This window comes from Phytophthora sojae, assembly GCF_000149755.1.
Source record: "Phytophthora sojae unplaced genomic scaffold PHYSOscaffold_2, whole genome shotgun sequence".
Taxonomy (NCBI): Eukaryota; Oomycota; class Peronosporomycetes; order Peronosporales; family Peronosporaceae; genus Phytophthora; species Phytophthora sojae.
Window position 1 is genome coordinate 9353621 of NW_009258116.1, and position 21789 is coordinate 9375409.

The 21789-nt window shown below is 55.2% G+C and overlaps 10 protein-coding genes across 10 annotated transcripts; 7 read left to right on the forward strand and 3 right to left on the reverse strand.

Moving 5' to 3' along the window:
* Window positions 1-1909: 1909 nt before the first annotated feature.
* PHYSODRAFT_555428 (hypothetical protein) lies at window positions 1910-3736 on the forward strand. The gene is made up of 4 exons (XM_009522714.1): window positions 1910-2031; window positions 2108-2183; window positions 2253-2819; window positions 2899-3736. Exons 1-4 carry the CDS (start codon window positions 1937-1939, stop codon window positions 3127-3129), a joined length of 969 nt encoding a protein of 322 aa, XP_009521009.1. The 5' UTR covers window positions 1910-1936; the 3' UTR covers window positions 3130-3736.
* A 406-nt stretch (window positions 3737-4142) lies between these two features.
* PHYSODRAFT_359527 (hypothetical protein) lies at window positions 4143-5224 on the forward strand (the record flags this gene model as incomplete). The annotated part of the gene is made up of 4 exons (XM_009522715.1): window positions 4143-4158; window positions 4218-4240; window positions 4416-4869; window positions 4920-5224. 4 exons carry the CDS (start codon window positions 4143-4145, stop codon window positions 5117-5119), a joined length of 693 nt encoding a protein of 230 aa, XP_009521010.1. The 3' UTR covers window positions 5120-5224.
* A 108-nt stretch (window positions 5225-5332) lies between these two features.
* On the reverse strand, window positions 5333-7922 carry PHYSODRAFT_483418 (hypothetical protein; the record flags this gene model as incomplete). Its single annotated transcript, XM_009522716.1, has 7 exons — window positions 5333-5411; window positions 5486-5727; window positions 5795-5910; window positions 5978-6376; window positions 6440-6640; window positions 6680-7684; window positions 7757-7922. 7 exons carry the CDS (start codon window positions 7920-7922, stop codon window positions 5333-5335), a joined length of 2208 nt encoding a protein of 735 aa, XP_009521011.1.
* Window positions 7923-8714: 792 nt separating this feature from the next.
* On the reverse strand, window positions 8715-9611 carry PHYSODRAFT_453982 (hypothetical protein; the record flags this gene model as incomplete). Its single annotated transcript, XM_009522717.1, has 1 exon — window positions 8715-9611. A coding segment is annotated over one exon (897 nt), but the record flags the coding sequence as incomplete, so codon positions are not given.
* A 404-nt stretch (window positions 9612-10015) lies between these two features.
* Window positions 10016-11332, forward strand: PHYSODRAFT_555436 (hypothetical protein; the record flags this gene model as incomplete). The annotated part of the gene is made up of 1 exon (XM_009522718.1): window positions 10016-11332. The coding sequence occupies one exon, from the start codon at window positions 10016-10018 to the stop codon at window positions 11330-11332; it is 1317 nt and encodes a 438-aa protein (XP_009521013.1).
* A 105-nt stretch (window positions 11333-11437) lies between these two features.
* PHYSODRAFT_486355 (hypothetical protein) lies at window positions 11438-14086 on the reverse strand (the record flags this gene model as incomplete). Its single annotated transcript, XM_009522719.1, has 2 exons — window positions 11438-12238; window positions 12329-14086. The coding sequence occupies 2 exons, from the start codon at window positions 14084-14086 to the stop codon at window positions 11438-11440; spliced, it is 2559 nt and encodes an 852-aa protein (XP_009521014.1).
* A 500-nt stretch (window positions 14087-14586) lies between these two features.
* Window positions 14587-15401, forward strand: PHYSODRAFT_485065 (hypothetical protein; the record flags this gene model as incomplete). The annotated part of the gene is made up of 3 exons (XM_009522720.1): window positions 14587-14875; window positions 14965-15089; window positions 15288-15401. Coding segments are annotated over 3 exons (528 nt in total), but the record flags the coding sequence as incomplete, so codon positions are not given.
* Window positions 15402-15485: 84 nt separating this feature from the next.
* Window positions 15486-16028, forward strand: PHYSODRAFT_462365 (hypothetical protein; the record flags this gene model as incomplete). The annotated part of the gene is made up of 2 exons (XM_009522721.1): window positions 15486-15606; window positions 15706-16028. Coding segments are annotated over 2 exons (444 nt in total), but the record flags the coding sequence as incomplete, so codon positions are not given.
* Window positions 16029-17859: 1831 nt separating this feature from the next.
* PHYSODRAFT_456561 (hypothetical protein) lies at window positions 17860-18330 on the forward strand (the record flags this gene model as incomplete). The annotated part of the gene is made up of 1 exon (XM_009522722.1): window positions 17860-18330. A coding segment is annotated over one exon (471 nt), but the record flags the coding sequence as incomplete, so codon positions are not given.
* An 878-nt stretch (window positions 18331-19208) lies between these two features.
* PHYSODRAFT_487284 (hypothetical protein) lies at window positions 19209-20210 on the forward strand (the record flags this gene model as incomplete). The annotated part of the gene is made up of 2 exons (XM_009522723.1): window positions 19209-19343; window positions 19593-20210. Coding segments are annotated over 2 exons (753 nt in total), but the record flags the coding sequence as incomplete, so codon positions are not given.
* Window positions 20211-21789: the final 1579 nt, after the last annotated feature.

The window sequence follows — 21789 nt, forward strand, 5'->3', positions numbered from 1 at the left end:
TTGCCAGAACGACTTACGGCCAAGAGCGGCACAGTCTGCAACCTATCACGCTGGAGATGCTGCTCTTCCTCCGCCAGAATGATCAGTATTGGTCGGCCCAAACTGTCGATGAGGCTACCAGATAAAGGGTAATATAATGTTCTTTTATGCTCTTATGTATGCGTTGGTTGTTGGTGATGTCATATTTATTTACCAAAGCAAGAGATGCAACAAGGGTGCGTTGCGTTAGGCTAGGAGGACTGCTTGAAAAAAGATTAAGTTTGTTCTTTCGCAGTACTAAGTAGGTATGATTCAATCGACCTGAGTCTTAGTGGTTAGTTTTTACCAACTGAAACAACTATAGTCTTCCATACTGGAAGATTTCAGTGGCTCATTATCCCACTGAGACTTTTGCTACTACCACGTAGTAGAAGAAATGATGGGACAAAATTGAATTTTACTTATATCAGTATAGTGTACCAAAATTTTGTAGGACGAATTTGTGGTACACCATACTGAAATCAAGAGAAGTATGAATTTGTCCTATTGTTTGTCCTAGCAAAAGTCTCAGTGGGGTTATCGGATGGATGTAGCGTATGCGAAGCAAGCCGATAGATAAGTACTTCAGTATATTATCCATCTTAGCAGAAGCCGGAAAATAAAGTGCGAGTCGCCGTAATGATTATTGCCATACAGACGCCAATATTTGGTATACTAGTAATTCCATTTTTTATTAAGCGGTCATCTCCTGCGCCTGCTTCGCAGCCGCAGCATCTGCCCAAAAGTTGTCCTTTAAAACTGCAGATGCATGCTTCGACTACAAAACTATGCCAACAACTACCAATTCGCGCAGTACAACAGCGGTTGCGTATGACCTATAAACCTACACGAAGCAGCGCCAAACAACAACCCTCTCAAATGGAGCCAACCACCTGGTGTCTGCGAGGCCACTTTGCTTGGTATTCGACAAACATGCTTGGTTTCATGGGGTCCTGAACTGGCTTGACAACAGTAGACACCCGGAGATAAAGGTGTCCTCGTAGAAACTAAATTATGGAGTTGTTGTGGGCTGAATGATTATTCGGTATGCTATTCTTTCGCTAATGTTGTGTTAATTCCATTGTTGACCTTCGGTTTTGTGTGGTACATGGTGCCGCTGACAACATGGCTACGTTGTGTAAGTATGGTGAGGCAAAATGTTGTTTAAATGTTGCCTGAGGTACAAGCAACTTTTTTTCGACGAATTAATCTGTGTGAGGCTGACCACACAGCTCTTCTAGCTGTCCTCCCAGGATAACATTATTTATATTACGTTGGTGCTCGTGATAAATAACAATACCATAATCGGGAGCCCTGTTTGCAGTGCATGTATGTTCAACGATGTTACATTGGTGTCGCTACGTTCAGGTCATGGAAAACACCCACGACTTCAATTTGAAGTCGTGGGTGTCGTTGAAGTCTTCAAACGATGCTGGTCTCGTTTCAACCATTCTGCACGTGCATACGTACCGTTACCGCCGCATTCAAGCCTTGACGGTGGCTGCATATTATTGCAAGATAGCTAAGGCATAGCGAGTGACCAGTACATGCTCGCGTAAGGGCTTGAGATAGTTGCCAGTGCATGCGAATAAAGGCAAAAGCACCAACTGCTGAAATTTAAGGATACTTCGCTCTAACCAAAGAACCTCGGGCAGAACTGCTAGGCACATTTAAGATAAATTAACTTAGAATCAAACCTAGAACAAAACTACATGATAAAATCCAGAGCTTCTCCGTGCTTTAGCACGGCTTAGTTTGTCACTTGATTCGAGTATGGTCGCTTTAGAGGGTCGTTACTTAGTCGAAACCCAAAGCGTAACCCGGGTGTACTTACTCGGGGCACCAATTTTGATATAGTACCAACGTGACGGATCAGTGGCGAAGAGGCGTCGGCGAGCAGAGCATTGATACGGCAGCGATGGCGGCGCGCAAGTTGGACGGCAAGACGGCGGTGGGCTCCTGGCAGGGCGAGAACATCCTGTCCATCGCCCAGTTCGGCAAGCAGAGCGCGCAGTAAGTAGCGCCTCCAGTTCTCGATTCCTGCAGTGCAGTGTGTCAGTCAATGGCTCACCCTTGTGCTCCGTCGCAGGCGCGTGCTCGATGTGGCCGACGAGATGAAGAACATGGTCAAGACGCAGGGCGCGAGCGACCTGCTCAAGGGCAAGGTACGCCCAGTTGCAGCATAAGATGGTGCTGGTGGTGGTAGCTTATATGACCTGCTCCTGCTCTTGTAGCTGCTGGCCAACGTGTTCATGGAGCCGTCCACGCGCACGAGCAGCTCATTCCAGGCGGCCATGAAGCGTCTCGGCGGCCTCGTGGTGTGCGTCAACGAGACGTCGTCCAGCAGCCAGAAGGGCGAGACGCTCCACGACACCATCCGCTGCCTCGAGTGCTACGCCGACGTGGTGGTGCTTCGCCACCCCATCAAGGGCAGCGCGCTGGTGGCCGCTGAGGCGACCAAAAAGCCCGTGCTAAATGCCGGCGACGGCGTCGGCGAGCACCCGTCCCAGGCGATGCTGGATCTGTACACGATCCACAGCGAGCTCGGCGACCTTGAGAACCTCAAGGGCAAGGTCGTCACTATGGTCGGCGACCTCAAGTACGGCCGTACGGTGCATTCGCTGTCCAGGCTGCTGGCCATGTACGGCACCACCTTCAACTACGTGTCCCCTGAGAGCTTGAAGATGCCGCGCTACGTGTTCGACGAGCTGGCCGCGCAAGGTATCCAGCAGAACGAGACGACCGACCTCGACTCGGTGATTAACCAGACGGACGTGCTCTACGTCACCCGCGTGCAAAAGGTGAGTGAGCTCTTCGTGGCTGTTGGCGATTTTTGTTGCGCATGAAGCTCACTCTGGTTGCTACTTCTTGTTGTATTAGGAGCGCTTTGAGTCCGAGGCGGACTACAACGCCGTGAAGGACAGCTTCCGCATCACGCTGGACACGATCAAGGACGCCAAGTCGAAGATGATCATCATGCACCCGCTCCCGCGCGTTGGCGAGGTCGCCGAAGAGGTTGACACGGATCCGCGCGCTGCCTACTTCCGCCAGATGGAGAACGGCATGTACGTACGCATGGCACTGCTCGCTTTGGTGCTGGGCAAGGCATAAAACCTCTCAAGGTGTTGGTAGATGACCGGTAGAAGCGGGTGCACGCCGGTAGATCACTTCCTCTTTCGATTGTGCATGGAACGAAACCCCCTCTTTACATTTAACTTGGCGGCGTGGCTGATCCACCGCAGCACAGCGCGTTTGTACACTCAGCAGCATTTGCACAGCGATACTCCACTGTAGCGTCGTAGGCCTGGACGTTCAACCGTGAGCCCAAAAAGGACGCGAGCTCTCTCACAAAGTGCTCTGCGTCCTCATACAGAAACGGCGCCAGCGCTTGCTGCATTTCGTCGTAGCATTTCCTGGCCCCACATTGCGCGATCTTGTTGAGGCAGCACTGGATGATCGCCAGCAGCACGGTGAGGTCAATATCCCGGCCGATACACGCCCGCAGCTCTCTCTGGAGCCAGGCCTCGTACTCGCCCTTGACCTTGTGCATCTTGGGGAACGAGTGCGAGTCCTTCACCTCCACGCCCGCCACTCGGACGAGTCTCATGTGGCGTCGATACACCAGCGAGCGGCGTCTGAGTCTCTGGCGGTTGCTGTCATTCTCTTCTCTCCGCCTGTTCCTGCTCTGCTGGTCCTGGATCTGCCGCCCCTGGAAGCGGAACACCTCGAAGTCCGTCTCGCTGCGCACGTTAGCGTACACCTCTTGGAACGCAGCCTTGCACAGTGGACAGGTGGCCGGCTCCACGCCGTGCAGCGCCAAGCTGTGCACCCACGTGCTCAGGCACTCGAAGCAGTACACGTGGTAGCAACCCGTTAGCATCACGGGGTCCTCCAGCGTCTGCAGGCAGATCGGGCAGGCGTCGCCCAGCACGGCGAGGTCGGCGGCGCGAGTGGCGTCCTCCTGAGCGTCAGAGGGGGCCTCTACCTGGCCGTTGGAGGACGCAGGCGGCGCTACTGCGTCCTGTGCACCTGGTGACACTAATACGGCGTCATCGTCGTCTCTCGCGGCCCAGTCGCCCTCGTCCTGCGCAGCGGCTTCCGGGTCCGCGCGGTTCCCGAGCGACATGCTATCGAACAAGTGTGCGTCGACGGGCTCTGAAGTAACATAAGTGTGGTGTACAAAACGTACCGTGCCACAGCTCCTAAGGCTCCTGCTTACAAAGTCAAGTCAAAATGATGCGCGGGAGTGTCTCACGGGGCGCGAGCCACATTTTTCCTAAGGTGCATACAAACGCCAAGTCAGGACCAAAAAAGTCTGCGGACCAAAAAACGGACCAAAACGGGAAGTGAGTGATGGTCTCCGGGACTATATTTTGGATCGGGACTATTTTATTTAGTCCTCGGTCAAGTCTCCTCTCAAGACGGTGCTCATCACCGGCAGCAACCGCGGCATCGGCCTGGCCTTCGCGCGGCACTACGTCAAGCAAGGATGGAACGTCGTGGCCTCTGCGCGTAACGTGGACGCGGCCGAGGAGCTCCAGCGTCTCCAGCCCTGGAAGACAATCACGCTCGACACGGGCGACGAGCAGTCGATCTCGTCTGCCGCTAAGGCGCTCAAGGGCGTGGCTCTCGATGTGCTCATCAACAACAGCGGCATCTCCATCGGCGGCGGCCTGGACGTCACCACCAAGGAGGACATGATGCGCCAGTTCGAGGTGAACACCGTGGGCCCTTTCCTCATGACGCGCGCCTTCCTGCCCAACCTCCGCCTTGCGGTGGCGGCCCACGGCGAGGCCTTCGTGGCGCAGATCACGTCGCGCATGGGAAGCATCGTTGACAACGGATCGGGCGGTTCGTACGGCTACCGGGCGTCCAAGACCGCGCTCAACATGGTCACGCAGAGCCTGGCGCTGGACCTCAAGTCGGAGAAGATCGGCTGCCTGCTGCTGCACCCTACGTCAACACTGCCATCGTCAACTTCACGGGCATTGTGTCGCCTGAGGACAGTGTTGCCGGCATGGTGCGCATCATCGAGCGCGCCAACGTGGACGACAAGCTGCAGATGTTTCACTTCGAGAAGGGCGACGCGCTGCCGTGGTAGAATCTTGTTGCTGGCGTGGTAGTGTTGAGCAGGGGGTTCACTCATGCTCTAGCTCTTTGACTTGGTGCACACGGATTAGCCCGAGTTAATCTATACCTTTTGTTTGCAATTGTCTTGGTATCACATGATTGACGACTTGTTACGAAGATGAGTAGATATTGAAGACTACTATGGGTAGTACTTGTACATATACACTTACCGACAGCCTACAGCCTACAACAAGCGGCGAAACGCGACCTCGCGGACGTGGAACGGTGTCGACGTCACGCGGACATCTTGCAGACGCAGTTTGCTTGAAGGAAAATTCCGTAGGCGTTAGTGATTCTTCGCCTATGCTTTTGTTCATGCATTTGGCACGTGACGTACCCGGAAGCTGTGGTCTGCAGCAAGTTGAGTCGCATTTGGGTCGCGACCTGGTCGTTCACGATGGTCGCAGAATTTTCAGCCGCACTCACGCCTTTGGGTGGAACACCTGCGGGAGCTTTCGAGTTCTGCGTTGCGCCTGGTAGCTTGACTTGAGGCAGGAGGGAAGGAGGGAGATGTTCTTGCCAGTGCACAAACGACGGCCACATCCTGAGCACAAGCTGCTGGAACTTCATTTGACGCTCCTGCGACGATACATGTTTGTCAGCTATGAACGCTCTAGCATCACTGAATGAATTCATTCAAACGCACCTCGCCAGGCTTCATGCTTGCGACTTCGCTATCAAAAGCTTTCCGGAAGATCGACAGCGCTACGTGGTCGTCCACGATTTTCGGTAGCAACTTCAACGCTGGCTCACAAGTCATAACTGCAGAACCCACAGCAGATTGGGTTAGCTACAGGTCAGGACAGCAATAACATTATGTGACGCATACCCGAAGAGGAGCTAGCAACATGGGCGAGGGTCTTCCTCACAAGCGCCATATACTCGGCTAGGATCGGGAGGGACACGAACGGCGCAATGATAATTGGGGGCATCTTGCGTACGAATAGCTGGAGATCTTCAGCAAGTGAATCGATAGGCACGCTCTTGATTCCCATCAATGGCGGCGACGGCTTTGTGAACATATTCGTGAAAGCACGCCACCCGGTTCGTCGACGCAGGAGCTCATCTTGCTCGATGTCGACCGGGGCATTTGCTGTACCTCCCCAGAGTTTCTCCTTGCGTCGCAGAATATCGGATCGTTTGGCCAGCAGTTGGTGGACGGGGATTTTGCACCAGCAACACACCATTTCCCTCGTTGTTCCATCAATACAAGCTTCATCATCGCTTTCTTGGTGTAGCTTTGTTGGCTTTCGCCGCTTTGAGCGCTTGCTCGATTGGTCCTCTTCAGGACTCAGTTTTAGATGAACAATAAACTCCACCAACAAGTACATGTGGTCGTTCACCGCATTTGTGCGGACAAGGAACTTGTACTTGTCCTGCTTCGTGGATTTCTTCGAGAACTCCCAGACGTCTTCTTCGCCTTGGTGCCAGTAAACAGGAATTTCGTGAACATTCCCAACGACAGTACCTGCTCCCGTTATCTTCGGTTTGCCTGCTGCTTTGTTGGCTCGTCGCCGTCGAGCTGCTGCACCCTTAGATACGTCTTGTTGCTCTTGGAACAGACACACGTGAACACATCGCTTCACTACGTCGTCTTCTCTCGTATCGAATGGCTTCGGGACACCGGCAGCCCTTTTCAACGATACAATCGCTTGCGCTTCGACACCCTCTGCTTGCTGTAGCATCCGGTACTCTTCGCTGGTAGTGTCAAGCCGATTCAAAGTGAACCACGAATCCTTCTTGTCGCTTAGTCTGGTATCCAACGCCAAGGCTTCAATAGTCTGCGGGGACGGAAACGATAATACGTGCTCCATCGTATTGCCATGCAGAGTACGACACGTAGCTGCGGACGAGATGGCCGGGCGAAAGTTCGACGGGATCCCGAAAAACATGAGCAAGTTTCGATCGAGGTCCATTGGGGCACCGCGAACAAGTTTCTTCATAGCCGAGTAGGCCAACTGTGACGTAGTGTCAAGAGTATCCAAGAAGCGCTTCTGCTTTCTCCAGCCACCTTTCCCGCTGTACTTGCGATGCAGCGTCTCTAGCTTTTTCATGAAGGTGATAAACTCGTCTTCACTGATCAAACCATCCGCGTCCTTGTCGACAAAATCGAGCAGCGCGTCCTGCTCTTCGACGGAGAGCTCCACCTGGAGCACCTTGTAGATGAGATATTCAAACTCTTGTTCATCCAAGGCTCCGTTCTTGTCGGTGTCGAGCGACTGAAACGACTGGCGGATCTCCATCTCGCGCTGCTGGGAGAGCAAATACGTCTTTTGCGCCAGTTGCTTCTTCACGAACGCCACGAACTCGTAAAAGTCCAGCTGGCCATTCCGATCCAGGTCAGCATTTGCCATTTCAGCCTCCAGCTCTTTCGAAGTGAATTCATGACCCAACGCACGCAGCACGTGGCTAAGCTCACGCTTGTCGATCGTTGAGGTCTGGTCGAGGTCGAAGAAATCAAAGGCTCGTCTGAGTGAGCGCTTCAGGTGTTTGTGATACTCATCATCAGAGCGACTCCATTCTTCGCCATCGTCTCCTTCTTCATTGTTTGATGCGCCGTTCACGGCATCTTCGTTGGGTTCTTCATCGGTATCGTCATCGTTCGCACTCGTAGCATAGTTACCCCTGCGAATTACATTCTGTCCTCTGGTTCGTTGACGGCGGCGAAGCTGCTCAACATCCAAGCCAGACGACGAAGTACTCTTGTCCGAATACTCCGAATTATCTCCGTCGTCGCTACTGGATGCAGCGTTATTGCGTGCAGCTCGACGCATCCGAACCGACCGCGATCTGCTGACATGGCGCTTACGTCGTGGACTAACGTTTCGTCGTCCGTGCAACGATCTGGAGCGGTGCCGGCGACGCGGTGACTTTGTCCGCGAGAGTTTTGGACGGCTTCGAGATCGAGGGACTGCACCGGAGTCCAATCTCCGCTCTCGCGTCACAGACTTTTCACGTGGGCCCCTCTTTTTATCTGGTCGATCTTTCGATGAGCGTGTGCGAGCTTCGGACTCACTCGTCTCCTTCGCTTTACTTCCATTCTCACTTTTCGTAGCTGCAGCCTTCTCGCTCTTCTTGCGTCGGCTCTTCTCACGGCTGTTGTTGTCTTTCTCGCTCTCGGTAGAGGACGACTTTGCGCGTTGCTTGGTTGTCGTTTTCCGTTTTAACTTCGACGTGGACGTATGAGTCTCTGAGGCAGAGCTGCTGGCTTGCTCGTCTGCGTCAGATGAATCCGAACGTTGGTTTCGTGACCTATGCACACGCTTTGTCTTTCGTTTGACAGCGACTTCCTCGTCAGTCGAGGCGGATTTTTGATCTTTTCGCGGCTTCGTGAACCTTTTTCTCCTTGGTGCTTCACTACTGCCTTCCTCTAGGGATGATTCATCTTTTCCAGGACGCTTCGTTATAGTACTCTTGCGACTCCCACTTTTTGCGGCCTGCTTTCGCGCAAACGCCTTCGTGATCCCCCAGCTGAAGGAATTCCGAACATTTCTTTTGGGTCTGTCCTTCTTCTGCTTGATCAGATCCGTAGCGCTTCCCGTGTCACTCTTGTCGCCATCTCGGACACCGTTCAAGCGTTTCTTCTTGGTTAACTTCTTTTCTGACGGGGCAAACAAAGAGACAAACTCACTGTACTGAATCTTCCCGTCGCCGTCGACGTCGTACTCGTCTGCCAAGCACCGAATCTGTGCATCGGTCAGGGGAAGACCCATTTCCAACAGAGCCTCCTTCAGCTCTACCGCGTCAATCTCACCGTCTTTATCGTCGTCCATGGCTTTGAAAATCTCTTCCAACTCCCACCCTTCCTTCTCCGCAGCGTCTTCAACCAGAGATTTCACGCGTTCATGAACCTTTTTCACGTCAAGATGCAGGAGCGGCTGTAGCCACTGGGCAAACTGCATGTAGTCGATGCCCAGTTGTTGTTTCTCGTATTCATACTCGAAGCGGTCGACAAGAGCGCTTATATCCGTAGCAGATAGACGGAACGAAGGGCCCTGATCCTCGCGCTGCAGCGCTCGCTCGAATTGGGTCGAAGTGATCCACCCGCGCTTGTGTCTGTCCAACTTCTCGAGTCCAGCTGCGAGGTTGTAGGAGGTTGACGACTGCTTTTTCCCGTCGTACTTGGAGATACTTTCGCGGAGCGAGTCGGCTATTTCGCTCAGTTTCTCCGAGTCTCGCACGTTGCATGCGAAGTCGACAAAGGCAACGTAGTCGACCAGCTGCGTGGTAGATTCCTTCCTGTTGTTGTCATCACTGTCGGTTTCACCACCACTACCTCTGCTAGTCTTAAAACACTCAGCCAATGTTTCGTAGTGCTCTCTCTTGTCCAACTCGACACCCATCCTGCTCAGACACCTGGTGAACCTGTCGGCCTTGATCACTCCAGGTCGTTTCGCCTCCTCGTACTTGGAGAACTGCTGAAGCCAATGGCTGCTGGCGCGTCGCTGGGCTTGCCCTGCCATCGCACTGTAAACTGCCTCGACAATAGAATAGTCCAGCAGCGGGGCGCGCTTCCTCCTGCCAGCCTTCCTGAGCCTCTCCTTCTTGTTGTCATCGCTCGGCGCTTCGCTCTCCCGGGACCTGCTCTGCCTCGACTTCCTCCTGGTTGCTGTGCGAGGCCCCGAAGAGGAATCCCTCTCCGAGAGGCTGTCAACCGGTCGACCACGACGAGAAGAACGCGAGGACCCTCGCTTCAACATGGCGCTCTCGCTCAAATGGAGCCAACTGACCCTTCACGGGACATGGCTACACTTTAATCCAGCCAATCATCGTCACTCATTCCTACTTTTTTCAAGATTCCAGAAGAGTGACTAGTAGTCACTAAAAATGCCGCCTATATTCCTTTTTCGACTTACGCCCCACCAATATGGTGCAATGGATGACCGTGGCGCAGAAGTTCGAGCTGATCCAGAAGCACCGGCAGAGCCCGTCGCTGTCGACGCGCAAGCTGGCGCTCTGGGCGCATGAGGCCTTCAACCTGCCCACGGGCCCCACGGCCGCCACGGTCTCGCGCGTGCTCAAGGCGGCCGAGGAGATCGAGGACAAGCAGCGCCACGGCATCACGCGCAAGGGCCACGGCGTGTCGTGCCCCGAGCTGGACGTGGCGCTCAAGCTCTACGTGGACCAGTGCGTCCAGAGCCAGGTGCAGCTCACGCGCCGCCTGCTGGTGGACAAGGCGCGCGAGATCCTGCAGGAAATCCCCAACGCGCCGACGCTCAACCTCTCGGACGGGTGGCTCACGAGCTTCATGCGGCGCCACGGCATGGGGCTGCGGCCGCGCTCCATGCAGACGGACGGGGAGGGCGGGGACGCCGAGATCCAGATCGGCCCCATAGTGGCCACGAGGGTGCAGGCTCCGGCGGCGTCGCGCGCGGGCGGACGCAAGTCCTCGTCCAGCACGCAGCGCCGCGCGCGCACGCCGACGCAGTTGGGGCTCGTGGCGCCGCCCACGCAGTCGCAGCTGGGCCCAATGCCCGTGTACACTGGACCCAAGAGGACGGTGCTGATCACGGGAGCTGACAGCAGCACGGGCGTGGCCTTTGTGAAGCACTACATGAGGGAAGGGTGGGACGTCATCGCCGCCTGCGCGGATGTGGACGCGTGCGGGGAACTCAAGGAGCTGGCACCGTGGAAGTTGGTGGCACTGGACCCGGGCAGTAAGCAGTCGGTGGACAACGCCGCGTTGGAGCTGAAGGACGCACCTGTTGACCTGCTGATCAACAATGCCAGGCTCTTCAAGAAGGGGTACACGCACTCCACGACCCCCGAGGACTGCGTCAAGATGTACGAGGTGAATGCGTTGGGGCCTTTCATTGTGTCGCGCGCGTTGTTGCAGAACTTGCGGCTCGCTGTTCGTGACCGAGGAATGGCGTTCGTGACCAACATTTCGTCTCGTGTGGGCAGTATCTCGGAGAACGTGACCGGAGGCTGCTACGGCTTCCGCGCCTCGATGAGCGCCCTCAATATGTTCACCAAGACGATGACGGCGGACTTCCTGCCGCACAAGATCGGGTGCCTGTTGATCCACTCGGGCGTCGATGACAAGCCCGAAGTTCCGCACGCTTCCGCTGACGTCCAGCCTGAAGAGAGCGTGGCAGGCATGGCGCAGGTCATCGCGCGCTCGAGACTCGGAGAACCTCTGCAACTGCGCCACTTTGGAAACGGAGACGGGATCAGTTGGTAGGTCGCGGTTTGTCTAAGTGAAAGCAAGTCGTCTATATTATTACTTGGCGTCGCCACGTACGTAGCTGTTGAATGGACTACCAAAGTCACGTTTATCCTCTTGAGCTTACCGCTTCTTGATAATGGATTTGCTTCGGGTAGGAGCGCCGTGGCTCTTGCCCTTGATGTTGCCCTTGCCGCGCTTTGACTTGACGCCCGAGGTCACCTTGACACCACGCGAGCGCGCCTTGCGCTTCTCCTCCTTGCGGATCTTGCCCTCGCTCATGAGCTCGTCCTTGGCGAACTTGTTCACGCTGCTACGCTTGGCCATGGCAGCGCCACCGCGCGGCTTCCTGCCATTGCGGTAGTCCAGCTTGCGACCGCCAGCATCGTCGTTGTCCTCCATTTCCACACCGCCGCCGGCCACGCGCTTGTGCTGCTTCTGCTGCCACTTGCGGTACACCTCACCCACTTGCTGTTTCTTGCGGACGCTGACTCCGCTCTCGTTGCGGCGCTTGAGCGTGCCCTGGCTCGTGAGCTCTCCAGCAGTAGTCTTGACGAACTTCTTCTTGCGAACATCCCAGTGCAGAATGCGTCGCTTCTTGTTCATCTCGATGGCCTCGTCCGGGTTCACATCCAGGATGGCCTCCTCTAGACGTGCCTCGGCGAACGCGTTCACCTTGCCACCGTCCGCGTTCTTGGCCAGGAAACCCTCAGTCGTGTAGTCTCCGTCCTTCATGTAGCCGATGTAGTTCTCGTCGTCCTTAAACGTCGAGGCACCTTCATCATCGTCCTGGTCCTTGCTGTCAGTGGTGCTCGCTCCCTGCTCCTTGGTAGCTGCCAACTCCTTCATCACGTCTTCCTCCTTTTCGCCAGCAGCAACACGCTTCTTGAGCTGCTTACGCTCGTGTTTGGACAAGAAGAACGTCTTTTTCTTCGGGGCGGGCACAGCTTCCTCCGCAGCATCCTCTTCGCTATTATCATTGTCCACCTTCGGCTTCTTCAAGCCCTCATCAACAGCACCGGTAGCTTCCTCCTCATCCGCTGCAGCATTAAGAGCAGCTGCCTCCTCCTTGGCCTTGACCTTGTCTGCAGCCTTCGTCGTCTCCGTCGCGATAATCTTGCCGTGCAACTTGCGCTTCTTGACCATCATCTGCACACCAGGCGACGAACGCTTCGCTGACGAGTGGGCGCCCGCAGCAATCTCGAAAATCGTCTGAGGAGGACGGAAAGTCTGTAGCGAATCAATGTACGCAGCCTTGTCGGCCTTGGACTTCTCCAGCACGTACTCCTTCTGGAAAAGCGGGTGCATTTTCTTCACGGCAAGCTCCTTACCACGACGGATGGACAGCTTCGACGGGTCAGCGCGAGTGCGCGCGTACGCCTTGTAAGCGTTGTCACACACCTTCACCAGCGGCGACACTTGCGGGTGGCTGCGCATCAATTCCTGAATAGCCTCGTTCTCCTGATCAATCAACTCATTCGGGAAAGCGCCGTAGTGCACGTCCTCAACGCGCATCTCGCTCAGAGAGTACGGCTTCGTGTCGGTAAGCTCCGGCGAGGAGTCCTCAAGGCGGCGGCCAATGTAGAGGTGCAAGTCCACCATGAAGGGGGACTCATCCGGGTCTACAAAGCTGAAAGCCGTACCGCTACGGCCGGCACGGGCAGCACGACCGACACGATGCACGAACAGCTTGGCTGTCGGCGGGAACGAGTAATTCAGAACGTTGTTCAGCAGCGGAATATCGATACCACGGGCAGCCACATCCGTTACAATCAGCAAGCTGGTCTTCTTGGCACGGAACTTGCCCAGGTTGATCTTACGCGAGGCTTGGTCCATGTCACCGTAGGCGCACGAGGCCTCAATGTGGTTCGCCGCCAGCAGCGCATGCAAAAACTCCACGTGGTGACGCGTAGCCGCGAACACAATCGTCTGCTCCCCCTTGGGCAAGAACTCGCGCACCATGTACAGGAACAGCGCGGGCTTGTCCAGCGACCTGACCGTGAAGAACGCCATCTTCAAGTTCTCCGAGATCTTGTTCTCCACATCCAGACGAATGAGCTCCGGGTCGCTCAGACCGGCACGCGCAAACTGCACCAGCGCCTTCGGCAGCGTGGCCGAGAACAGCAGCGTCTGTCGACTGGTGGGCATGTTCTTCAGAATCTCCTGCAACTGCTCAGCGAATCCCATCTCGAAAATGCGGTCGGCCTCATCGAAGACCACGTACTCCACCGCCTTCAAGTTAAAGTCCGGGATCTCCTGCAGGTGGTGCATCAGACGGCCGGGCGTGGCCACCAGCACGTCCGGGTTGGCTGCAATGGCCTCGAACTGCTGGTCCATGCCCTCGCCACCGACGATCAGCGCCATCTTGAGCGACGTGAACTTGGACAGCTGCTTGGCGAAGCGCAGCGTCTGCACCGCCAGCTCGCGCGTTGGGGACAGCACCACGGCGCGCACGCCGATCTTGGTCGAGTGCTCCTTGAGCTTCTCAAGCATGGGGATGAGGAAGGCGGCCGTCTTACCGGAACCTGTACGCGCCATGGCCACGCAGTCCTTGCCTGACAGCACGATGGGCAGCGACTTCCGCTGGATGGGCGTGGGCACCTTGTAGCCCATGGCCATGACGCCGCGGAACACGGGCGGGCTCAGCCCCAGGTGCTGGAAGCCGCCCACGCCCGCGCCTTTGCCGCTGCTCTTGCCGTGGGTCGTGCCGCCATCGGCGCCGCCGGACGCGCCCTTCTTCTTGCCTTTCTTGAGCAGATCGTCGCCCGCCATCGCTCGCTGCAGTCCGTTGATTGACACGACGTCAAGTGTCCGTGCGTAGCTCTTCGAGCTCGAAAAGCATTGGAAGGCAGCCACCAGCCGGGACTGCGCATGATTGGCCAAAAACATGGTGGTACAGTTCACTGGATTGGCTCATTTTCATTATTCAGCGTGCGTGCACCACACCACTTTAGCTGCTTGAACACAGCGGATACGCTTCCACACTTCCGATTTTGCTTACTAGCCGCGTGTTCGGGGGGAACCTTCTAAACGAGGAAGGCGTGAAGTAACACAGTTCAAGAGCCAGAGCGGGTGAAACACTTGGTTAAACTATACGACCCTCTAATCGAACGACCACGGTACCAGCACCCCGGGATCAAGGACTCATGGGAGGGCACGGCAAGCCGCCGGACGACGGCAGGGTAGCGCGTGAAGAAGAGGATAACGAGGTGATCGACATGACTTCGCCAACACCCACTGACACGTTCCAGGCACCGGGGCCCGATGTGGAGATGGACGAGGTTGCTCCAGCAACAGACCAAGAAGCCAGGGCGGCAGAGGAGGCCAACGCTGTCCACGAGGAGGAAACGGCCGAGAAGCTCATGTTTGCAGAGATGTACACGTATCTACGCAGTGAGTTTACCGGACTCGATCTCACCAGGGCCAAAGACGTAGTCAGCGCAGTCGAGTATGCCGAAGCGATGTTCCAGAGGCGTTCAACGCACGACCTAAGGAACCGCTCCCTGCTGACCGCAATCACTATCCGGAACTCACCGATGAAGAAGGAGAGCGAATGCTTCAGTTCCTGCTGGCTCATCTCAGCAGTGGGCGATCGAACGAACGCCAATGGCGGGCAGCCATGCACGATCTAGCTCGGTCGATCTACAAAGCGCATACACGTCCACTTACGACGACAATTGACCACCGTATCGCTGAACTTCAAGTCAAGGCAGGACCAACGAGCGACCCATGGTCCCAAAAGCTACTCTCGAAAAATGAGGCTACGGATAATGATGTCGAAATGACGGGATCATCCAAGTCGACGTTTCGATTTCTGCTGAAAATCTATTCTCCGCAGGAAATAGATGAACTTCGGAATTTGTGTGAAGCCCCATTCGGATTTCCTGCACTACTGCGCAAGCCAACGGAGCCAGAACAGAAAGTGATCCGAGGTCTCCTCGAAGGATCTATTCTCTGTGAGCATCTGCCGGAGTTTCTGAAACGCATCTGCAATAATGCGTCCCTACGAGTCATCCAAAATACGATCAAGGCCCAAGTGGAGGGAGACCTGGTCCTTCTTCTCCAACCCGACTTTCCAGTATATCCCGATTTTCAGACCCGTGAACGGCTGATAGGCATGATCCTATTGGGGATGGGAAGAGGAGGCTATGACAAGACGCAGGTGGTCGCTATGCTACGAGAAACCAAGCAGGTCTGCTACGATGAAGGACGACACGCTGTCCATCTCATCTTCTGGACGAGGGAACTCGCCACTAAGTGGAGCGCTGTTTTCCACTCACTCCCCTTTCGGAGTCGACGCTTCCCTTTGCAGAACGAACATCCCGCGGTGCTCACTGATAACGTGGACTTGAAGTCCAGAGTGGCTTTGGTATGGGCCCGCCAAGTTGGAGCGGATGGCATCCGCGACGAGCAGCCACGGGAGCGCTATCACGTTCGATTACTCAATGTGTCCCGCTTTCTGGACGAATCAGCACTCGATGCCTTCATCCAGAGACAGTTCCATGGGTCCTACACGACGTGGCAAGAACCGTCGTCAAAGGCCCGTAAGCTACAGACGGATACACGGGATGTGTACTTCAAGAGCACACATTGCCCCGAATTTCTCAACGGAATGCGGTTCATCGACTGGGCTGGCCACAAAATCCTAGTGCAACATGCAAGCCGTTCTAGGGCATCGCCTTGTTTCAAATGTGGGGCCTCTGGCCACACCCGAAACCAGTGTAACGTGCCCGACGATTCCTGGAAGCAGCACTACTGTGTAACGGTGACCACGGCAGCGATTGCCCAACTTCCCCACCAAGCGAGTACGATAACTAGCATCGCGGAGCTAGAAAAGTACTGGATCGAAGAAAAGGAGGCATCCCCCCGCCCCCAGTAGCAGCTAAAGCCCCGACGCCCACTGTTCGACTGCTCACTAGGATCCCTAAGAAGCCTGCATCGCCGAGTCCACCATCGGCACAACGCACGCCGCCTAAGCCGACTGGACAATGGGTCACTGCTGGCTCCCCGCGCGCTGCTCAGCACCTCCAGGCTCTGGTTGAGCGCACGCATTCGAATGTAACGAAGGTCGAAGCAGCGAACGTCCCAGAAGCACCAAGGAAGCCGTCTGCAGAGACCATCGGACGTTCCATCAGTGAGGAAATACAAGGGAGGCAGCGCCACCGAACGGCTGCAATGGAGAAGCACCAGCGTCTCATTGAGTCGCCAATTGCTGCGAAGCACATTGTGGACGACCAGGGCGACGTAGGCAACGCCACGGCGCTACTGGCGGAGCAGCCCAAGCAGGCCTTGAACTCCGGTGAACGGGTGCTCCAGCACTGTAACTTGGAGCGGGTAGCCACACCGAAAACAGGTAATTGCCAGTACTATGCGGTGGCCATGGCTCTCGTCAACCGAGACTTCGCCGACAAAAGCAGCGTACCTGCGCTGGAAAATCTGACATCGAAGCTCAAGAAAGGAATGTGGTCGGCGGTAAGCCACTACTTCGAGCAAGAATTTCCTCACGATATTCGTGAAGCGATCCTTTGCTCGTTGGACGAAGGCCTAACCAACGGCAAAGAGCGCCTAACGGAGGCGCAATCAGCGCAAGGTCTGAAGGACTACTTGCACGCACTATGCTGCACAACATCCAAGCTTGTAGCATACATCGACTATCGTTACTGGGGCACGGAGGTGACGCTGCGGCTGTTGGCAATAATTCTTCAACGAGAAATCTTTGTGGTCGTTGCGCCTTCGGGACTGACGACGCCAACTATCAAATCTTCCAGCCAGCCGAAGCAGCAAAATCGGGCGAGACTTTCTCATCTGTGAAGGAACGCAACTACGAAGGGAAGAAACCAGAGGGATGGATCCAGCGGCTTCAAGCGGCGCGTCAAGCAACGTACGCAGAGGGCACAGCTCCAATTGTTCTGCGGTTTACAGCACGGCACTACATGCGACTTCGCTTCAATCAGCCAACCGCTCTAATGACTGCCGCAGGATCGGTAACTGTGAAGGAAATCGTGGACCTGACGCTGTCTGCTGGTGCGGCCAATTCGGCTAACGACGTGGAGATGACTGAAATGGGAGCAGGTAATAGTGAGAAGGACGGACATCACCTGACTGACGCTGAACGCCAGGAGGGCGACGCGATCGAGGAACATGGGGGTAGCCGGAAATCCGAGTTACACGCTTTCCCAGCGGCGGGAATCCATGGACTCTCCCCTGGTAAGGTGAAGGAGCTGCATGACTTAGACTGGGATGACTCGGCAGCGGTAACAACATGGACGGAAACCTATGACATCACTATACAGCAACTGCTGTCGTGGCAGGAACGCATACGACAAGGCGAAGTCAGTATGGATGTAACCCCGTCAGACCCAAGCCCCAGCAATACCAGCGGATCGGTCTGGAGTCAAGACTCGATGTCCACACAGGCGGATGCTGACCCTCACGAAGGAGACACTGGAACGACTCGCATCGGTGTCGGTCGTTTTCACGGATTAGACTCCCAACTTGGAAGCAACCGGTTGCGAAAAAAACACCTACAAGCGGGGTGGAATCGGCTGCAAACTCGATGGGCAAAGGAATCAACGTCACCATTCCCGACAGTTCCTGCAGATACCACAACGTGGATAAACACAGTCTCCGAGGCCCCACGAAGTCTACTGCGGATGCTTCAGAGCTTCGAATCCCCAGAATATATCCTGAGCACAATGACGGATGCGGTGTTAGATACGTGGACCGAACAGAGTCGACTAGAATGTCTACTACACTGTCTCGAAAGTTGGGCAGCAGTACCTGACCAAGATGTCGGTCGCAAAGAATGGCTGCTTGAACGATGCGCGGACCTATGGGAAACTGCTGCCGGAAGTCCCGAAAAGCTGGACATCTACGCACCGGTGATGTGGAATACACTGAAAGCGGCGAACTTTGGTAATTCTCGGCTACTTGAGCTCTGTCAAACGAACGAAACGCAAGTACTCTCGAGAATGATCGTAGCTGCATTCATATACGAAGTCAAGTTACGGGCGCTGGCAGCAACACCCCCTGGACCTCGCAGCTCAGTTGTAGAACACCTCGGGTTGTTGTTCACAGTTCTCGAACGAATACCAGCACTGCATGCCGCGCTGTATCGAGCACAGACGTTCGAGTGTTGGGCCATCATTGAAACAACGCTGGCGCTACGCGCGTCGCAGCCTCGCGATGAGGCTTCAACTTCAGTTCCAGACCCGTGCCTTCATTAACCATGCTAAAGGAAACCTGCAACGTGAGAGCAGAGCCTCTAGAAGCTGACTACTTCACTGAGCTATACAATGTTTCGACATTGTTCGCATCGGCCCAGCCCCGCAGATTACCAGGAAAACAAGCAAGACAAACAGTATCAATTGCAACTCAAAACTTGATGGGGTTCGCAAAAAAAGCAAGACGACACTGGCTCAACGGCTGGAAAAGGCATCGTGGGCGAACGGAGCCCGACGTCATCATGGTACAAGACGCGCGACTACACACGGCAGAGCAAGTTCGGGCAGTCAAGCAACGCTGGAACCGGACGTGGGTGCGAAAGGCACCGGAGCATCCGCTGAGTTTCTGGACCACTACAGAAACGAAATCAGCAGGATTGGGAATACTCTGCACCCCGCACGTGAGCAGCAAAGTTCGACCTTGGCAACGAGAAAGCTGGACCAATCGAGTGATGGCTGTGGAGTTCGATGGCTGGCTGCTTGTCAATATCTACGCTCCTATCGACCAAGCGGAACGCCTGGAATTTTTTTCGGACCTGGACCCTTGGCTACGCCATCATGAGTCCATCATACTCGGAGGTGACTTTAATTGTGTGCTGAATCCTCAGCAAGACCGGGTAACAGCTCGAAAACCGAGCATTGCTTCTTGTGAAAGTCCGTACCTGTAGGAGATGCTGCAAGGGCTCGAACTAACTGACGCAGTCTCGCTAAAGTACCAGTTTGACGAAGAAGATGTGGATCATGACCCGCTTCACCACTATAGCTTTTGGGGAAAGGATGGGGCTAGCCGCCTAGACCGCTTCTACGTCAAAGGACAGCCCTATACGGCAGTGCGGTGGGTGGAAGCACTACCCCCGGCCCACAATTCGGACCATCATGAAGTCCGGTTGGAACTTTCACTGGGAGACCTTCGACACCAAAGGAGCCATCGCCCGATCCAGTACCCGATCGTCAGCGGCAGACCAGAGCGTGTCCGAGAAGCACTTGGACAGGGACTTCACCAGTTACTGGATGCATTCGACAACGGAGGTAACCCGGTAGGTCAATGGGACAAGCTGGTGGCAGATATCCAGAATCTTATTCGAGATACAAGTCGACAAGACCGAAAGCAGACACAACGTTACTTCGAAAACCTGCGAGCAGCATCGCGAAAACCGACGGCATCGCGAGCAGAGCATCAAAAAGACCTCGATGCGACAGCACGTCTCCGTGCTGCTCGGTCTTTCGGTGATAGCATACAGCAATCGCCGGAAACAGCGCGAAAACTGTTTAAGCGTAACTCAGAATGGCAGCGAGACCAGCACATATCCAGAATTGATCCCTCTCCAGGTCACTTCTACCCGGATGCCATGCCGAGTGAAGAGCGAATGGCTTCGGAGTGGAATCACGTGTTTGGGGCATCCCACGCTTCAGTTGACTCCAGTTCCCTCGAGGAAGAGTTCACCCGCTTTGTGCAGATTCCGGTGGAAGAGCGGCTCCGGCGAGACGAAGTGGCAGCACTTTTGGCTCCCATCACGGAAGCTGAAACGATAGCCGCCATACAGCAGCTACCAAGGCATAAAGCAGGGGGGACTACTGGTCTAAACCACGACTTCTTCAAAGACTTTGCCGACGAGCTCTCACCGAGTATGACGAGACTCTACAATGCCAACTTCAAGGGGTCAGGGGTGCCCGATTCGTTCCTGCGTGCTACGATCATCCCGCTCCGAAAGAAAGGGGACTCAGCTGATGCAATGGACTACCGACCAATTGCACTGCTAAATACAGCGTACAAGGTTCTGGGACGCATCTTGGCTGAACGACTTCACACTATCTTACCCAGAATCATCAGCTCGGCTCAGCAAGGCTTTGTGCGGGGACGCAACATTGACAAAACAGTCACACTCCTACGAGCGATTCTGGCGACCAGCTTTGACGACCCGACGAAACCGTGGGAAGAATCACCGGCAGTGTTATGCCTCGATCTCCGCAAGGCGTACGACACATTGTCACGAGAATTCCTCCAGCTTGTCCTCCGTAGCTACGGGTTTCCTCCTGAATTCTTGGACGTAATCCTGACGCTACACGAAGGAAGTACCGCGCAGTTCCTAGTGAACGGCAATATATCCAAACCATGGCCTGTGAACTCCGGAATCCGTCAGGGCTGCTCGCTGGCCCCACTGCTTTTCATCCTGGCCGTAGATGTACTGGTCCACGCCATCGACCAACACCCAGCTCTAGCAGGGGTCGCCATCCCAGGGGATACTCCTCATCGACACAAGTTCTCGGCGTTCGTGGATGACAGTACTGTGTACATGGTATCTCTAAAGGAACTCGACATTGTGAAACCCATTCTCGAGAAGTTCGGAGAGCTGTCCGGACTACATGTCCAGCCTCAAAAAAGTGTATTGATTGGTCTCAACACAGCGAAGGCACCGTCGCGATGGCAAGGGTTCCCTGTACAAGAACCAACCGCCACGTCTAGGCACCTGGGCTACTGGGTCGGCAACCACGACTCGACGGAGCTCAATTGGGCAATCCGACTTGAAAACATTCAACGCCGACTTCGAATAGCAACTACCATGGGCAATTCCGTCGTCCAGAGGGTGACATTGTTCAATGCAATAGCGCTCCCAGCGATCCTGTACACTGGACGGCAGTATGTCCACTCCAAAGCCACGCTCCAAGAATTGACACGGCTGCAAGAAAAGCTTCGTTTGGTCAGCCACCACACGAACTGAGCCAGTCAAGCACAAGCTTAACCCTGCTCTAGTCTACACTCCGCAGCAACACGGCGGGCTTGGACTTCAAGACATTGCAAATGCGCTTGCAGTATCAAGGAGTAACCTCGCTGACAAATGGCTCCATTCTCCGGACGACGTCTACACAGCAGCCTGGCACGCAGCCGTGCACCCCCAACAAAAACGCACAAAATGTTGTTGTGCGCTCAGGCCAACATCGCCAGCCATGATTTCGGTTGCGCTCCGTGAACACTTCGGGCAACCGCAGATCTCGGCCCAAGGCCTGGGAAAATTGGAACTATGGGAAGCGCATTCTCGAAGCTTAACACCATCCCCTGACGACGTGAAAACCATTGCAGGACCCCAATCCGCGGGTCCCGAGGTAAGCAATTGTTGCTGGATCGGACCAGAGTCAAAAGCCATTCTCGTGACGACATCCGCGGCGCCACGGCAAGATAATCCACCGGTAGACGTGGACTTCTTACTTAACGCACCATGGGACAACAACGCATGTATCCTCGACGCAAAAGGC

Excerpts from the sequence above, each read along its gene's own strand:
- PHYSODRAFT_555428 (XM_009522714.1), top strand. The coding sequence starts at position 1,937 with ATGGCGGCGCGCAAGTTGGACGGCAAGACGGCGGTGGGCTCCTGGCAG. Across the intron at positions 2,032-2,107 it reads TTCGGCAAGCAGAGCGCGCA|GCGCGTGCTCGATGTGGCCG; the intron begins GTAAGTAGCGCC and ends GCTCCGTCGCAG. Across the intron at positions 2,184-2,252 it reads GCGACCTGCTCAAGGGCAAG|CTGCTGGCCAACGTGTTCAT; the intron begins GTACGCCCAGTT and ends CTGCTCTTGTAG.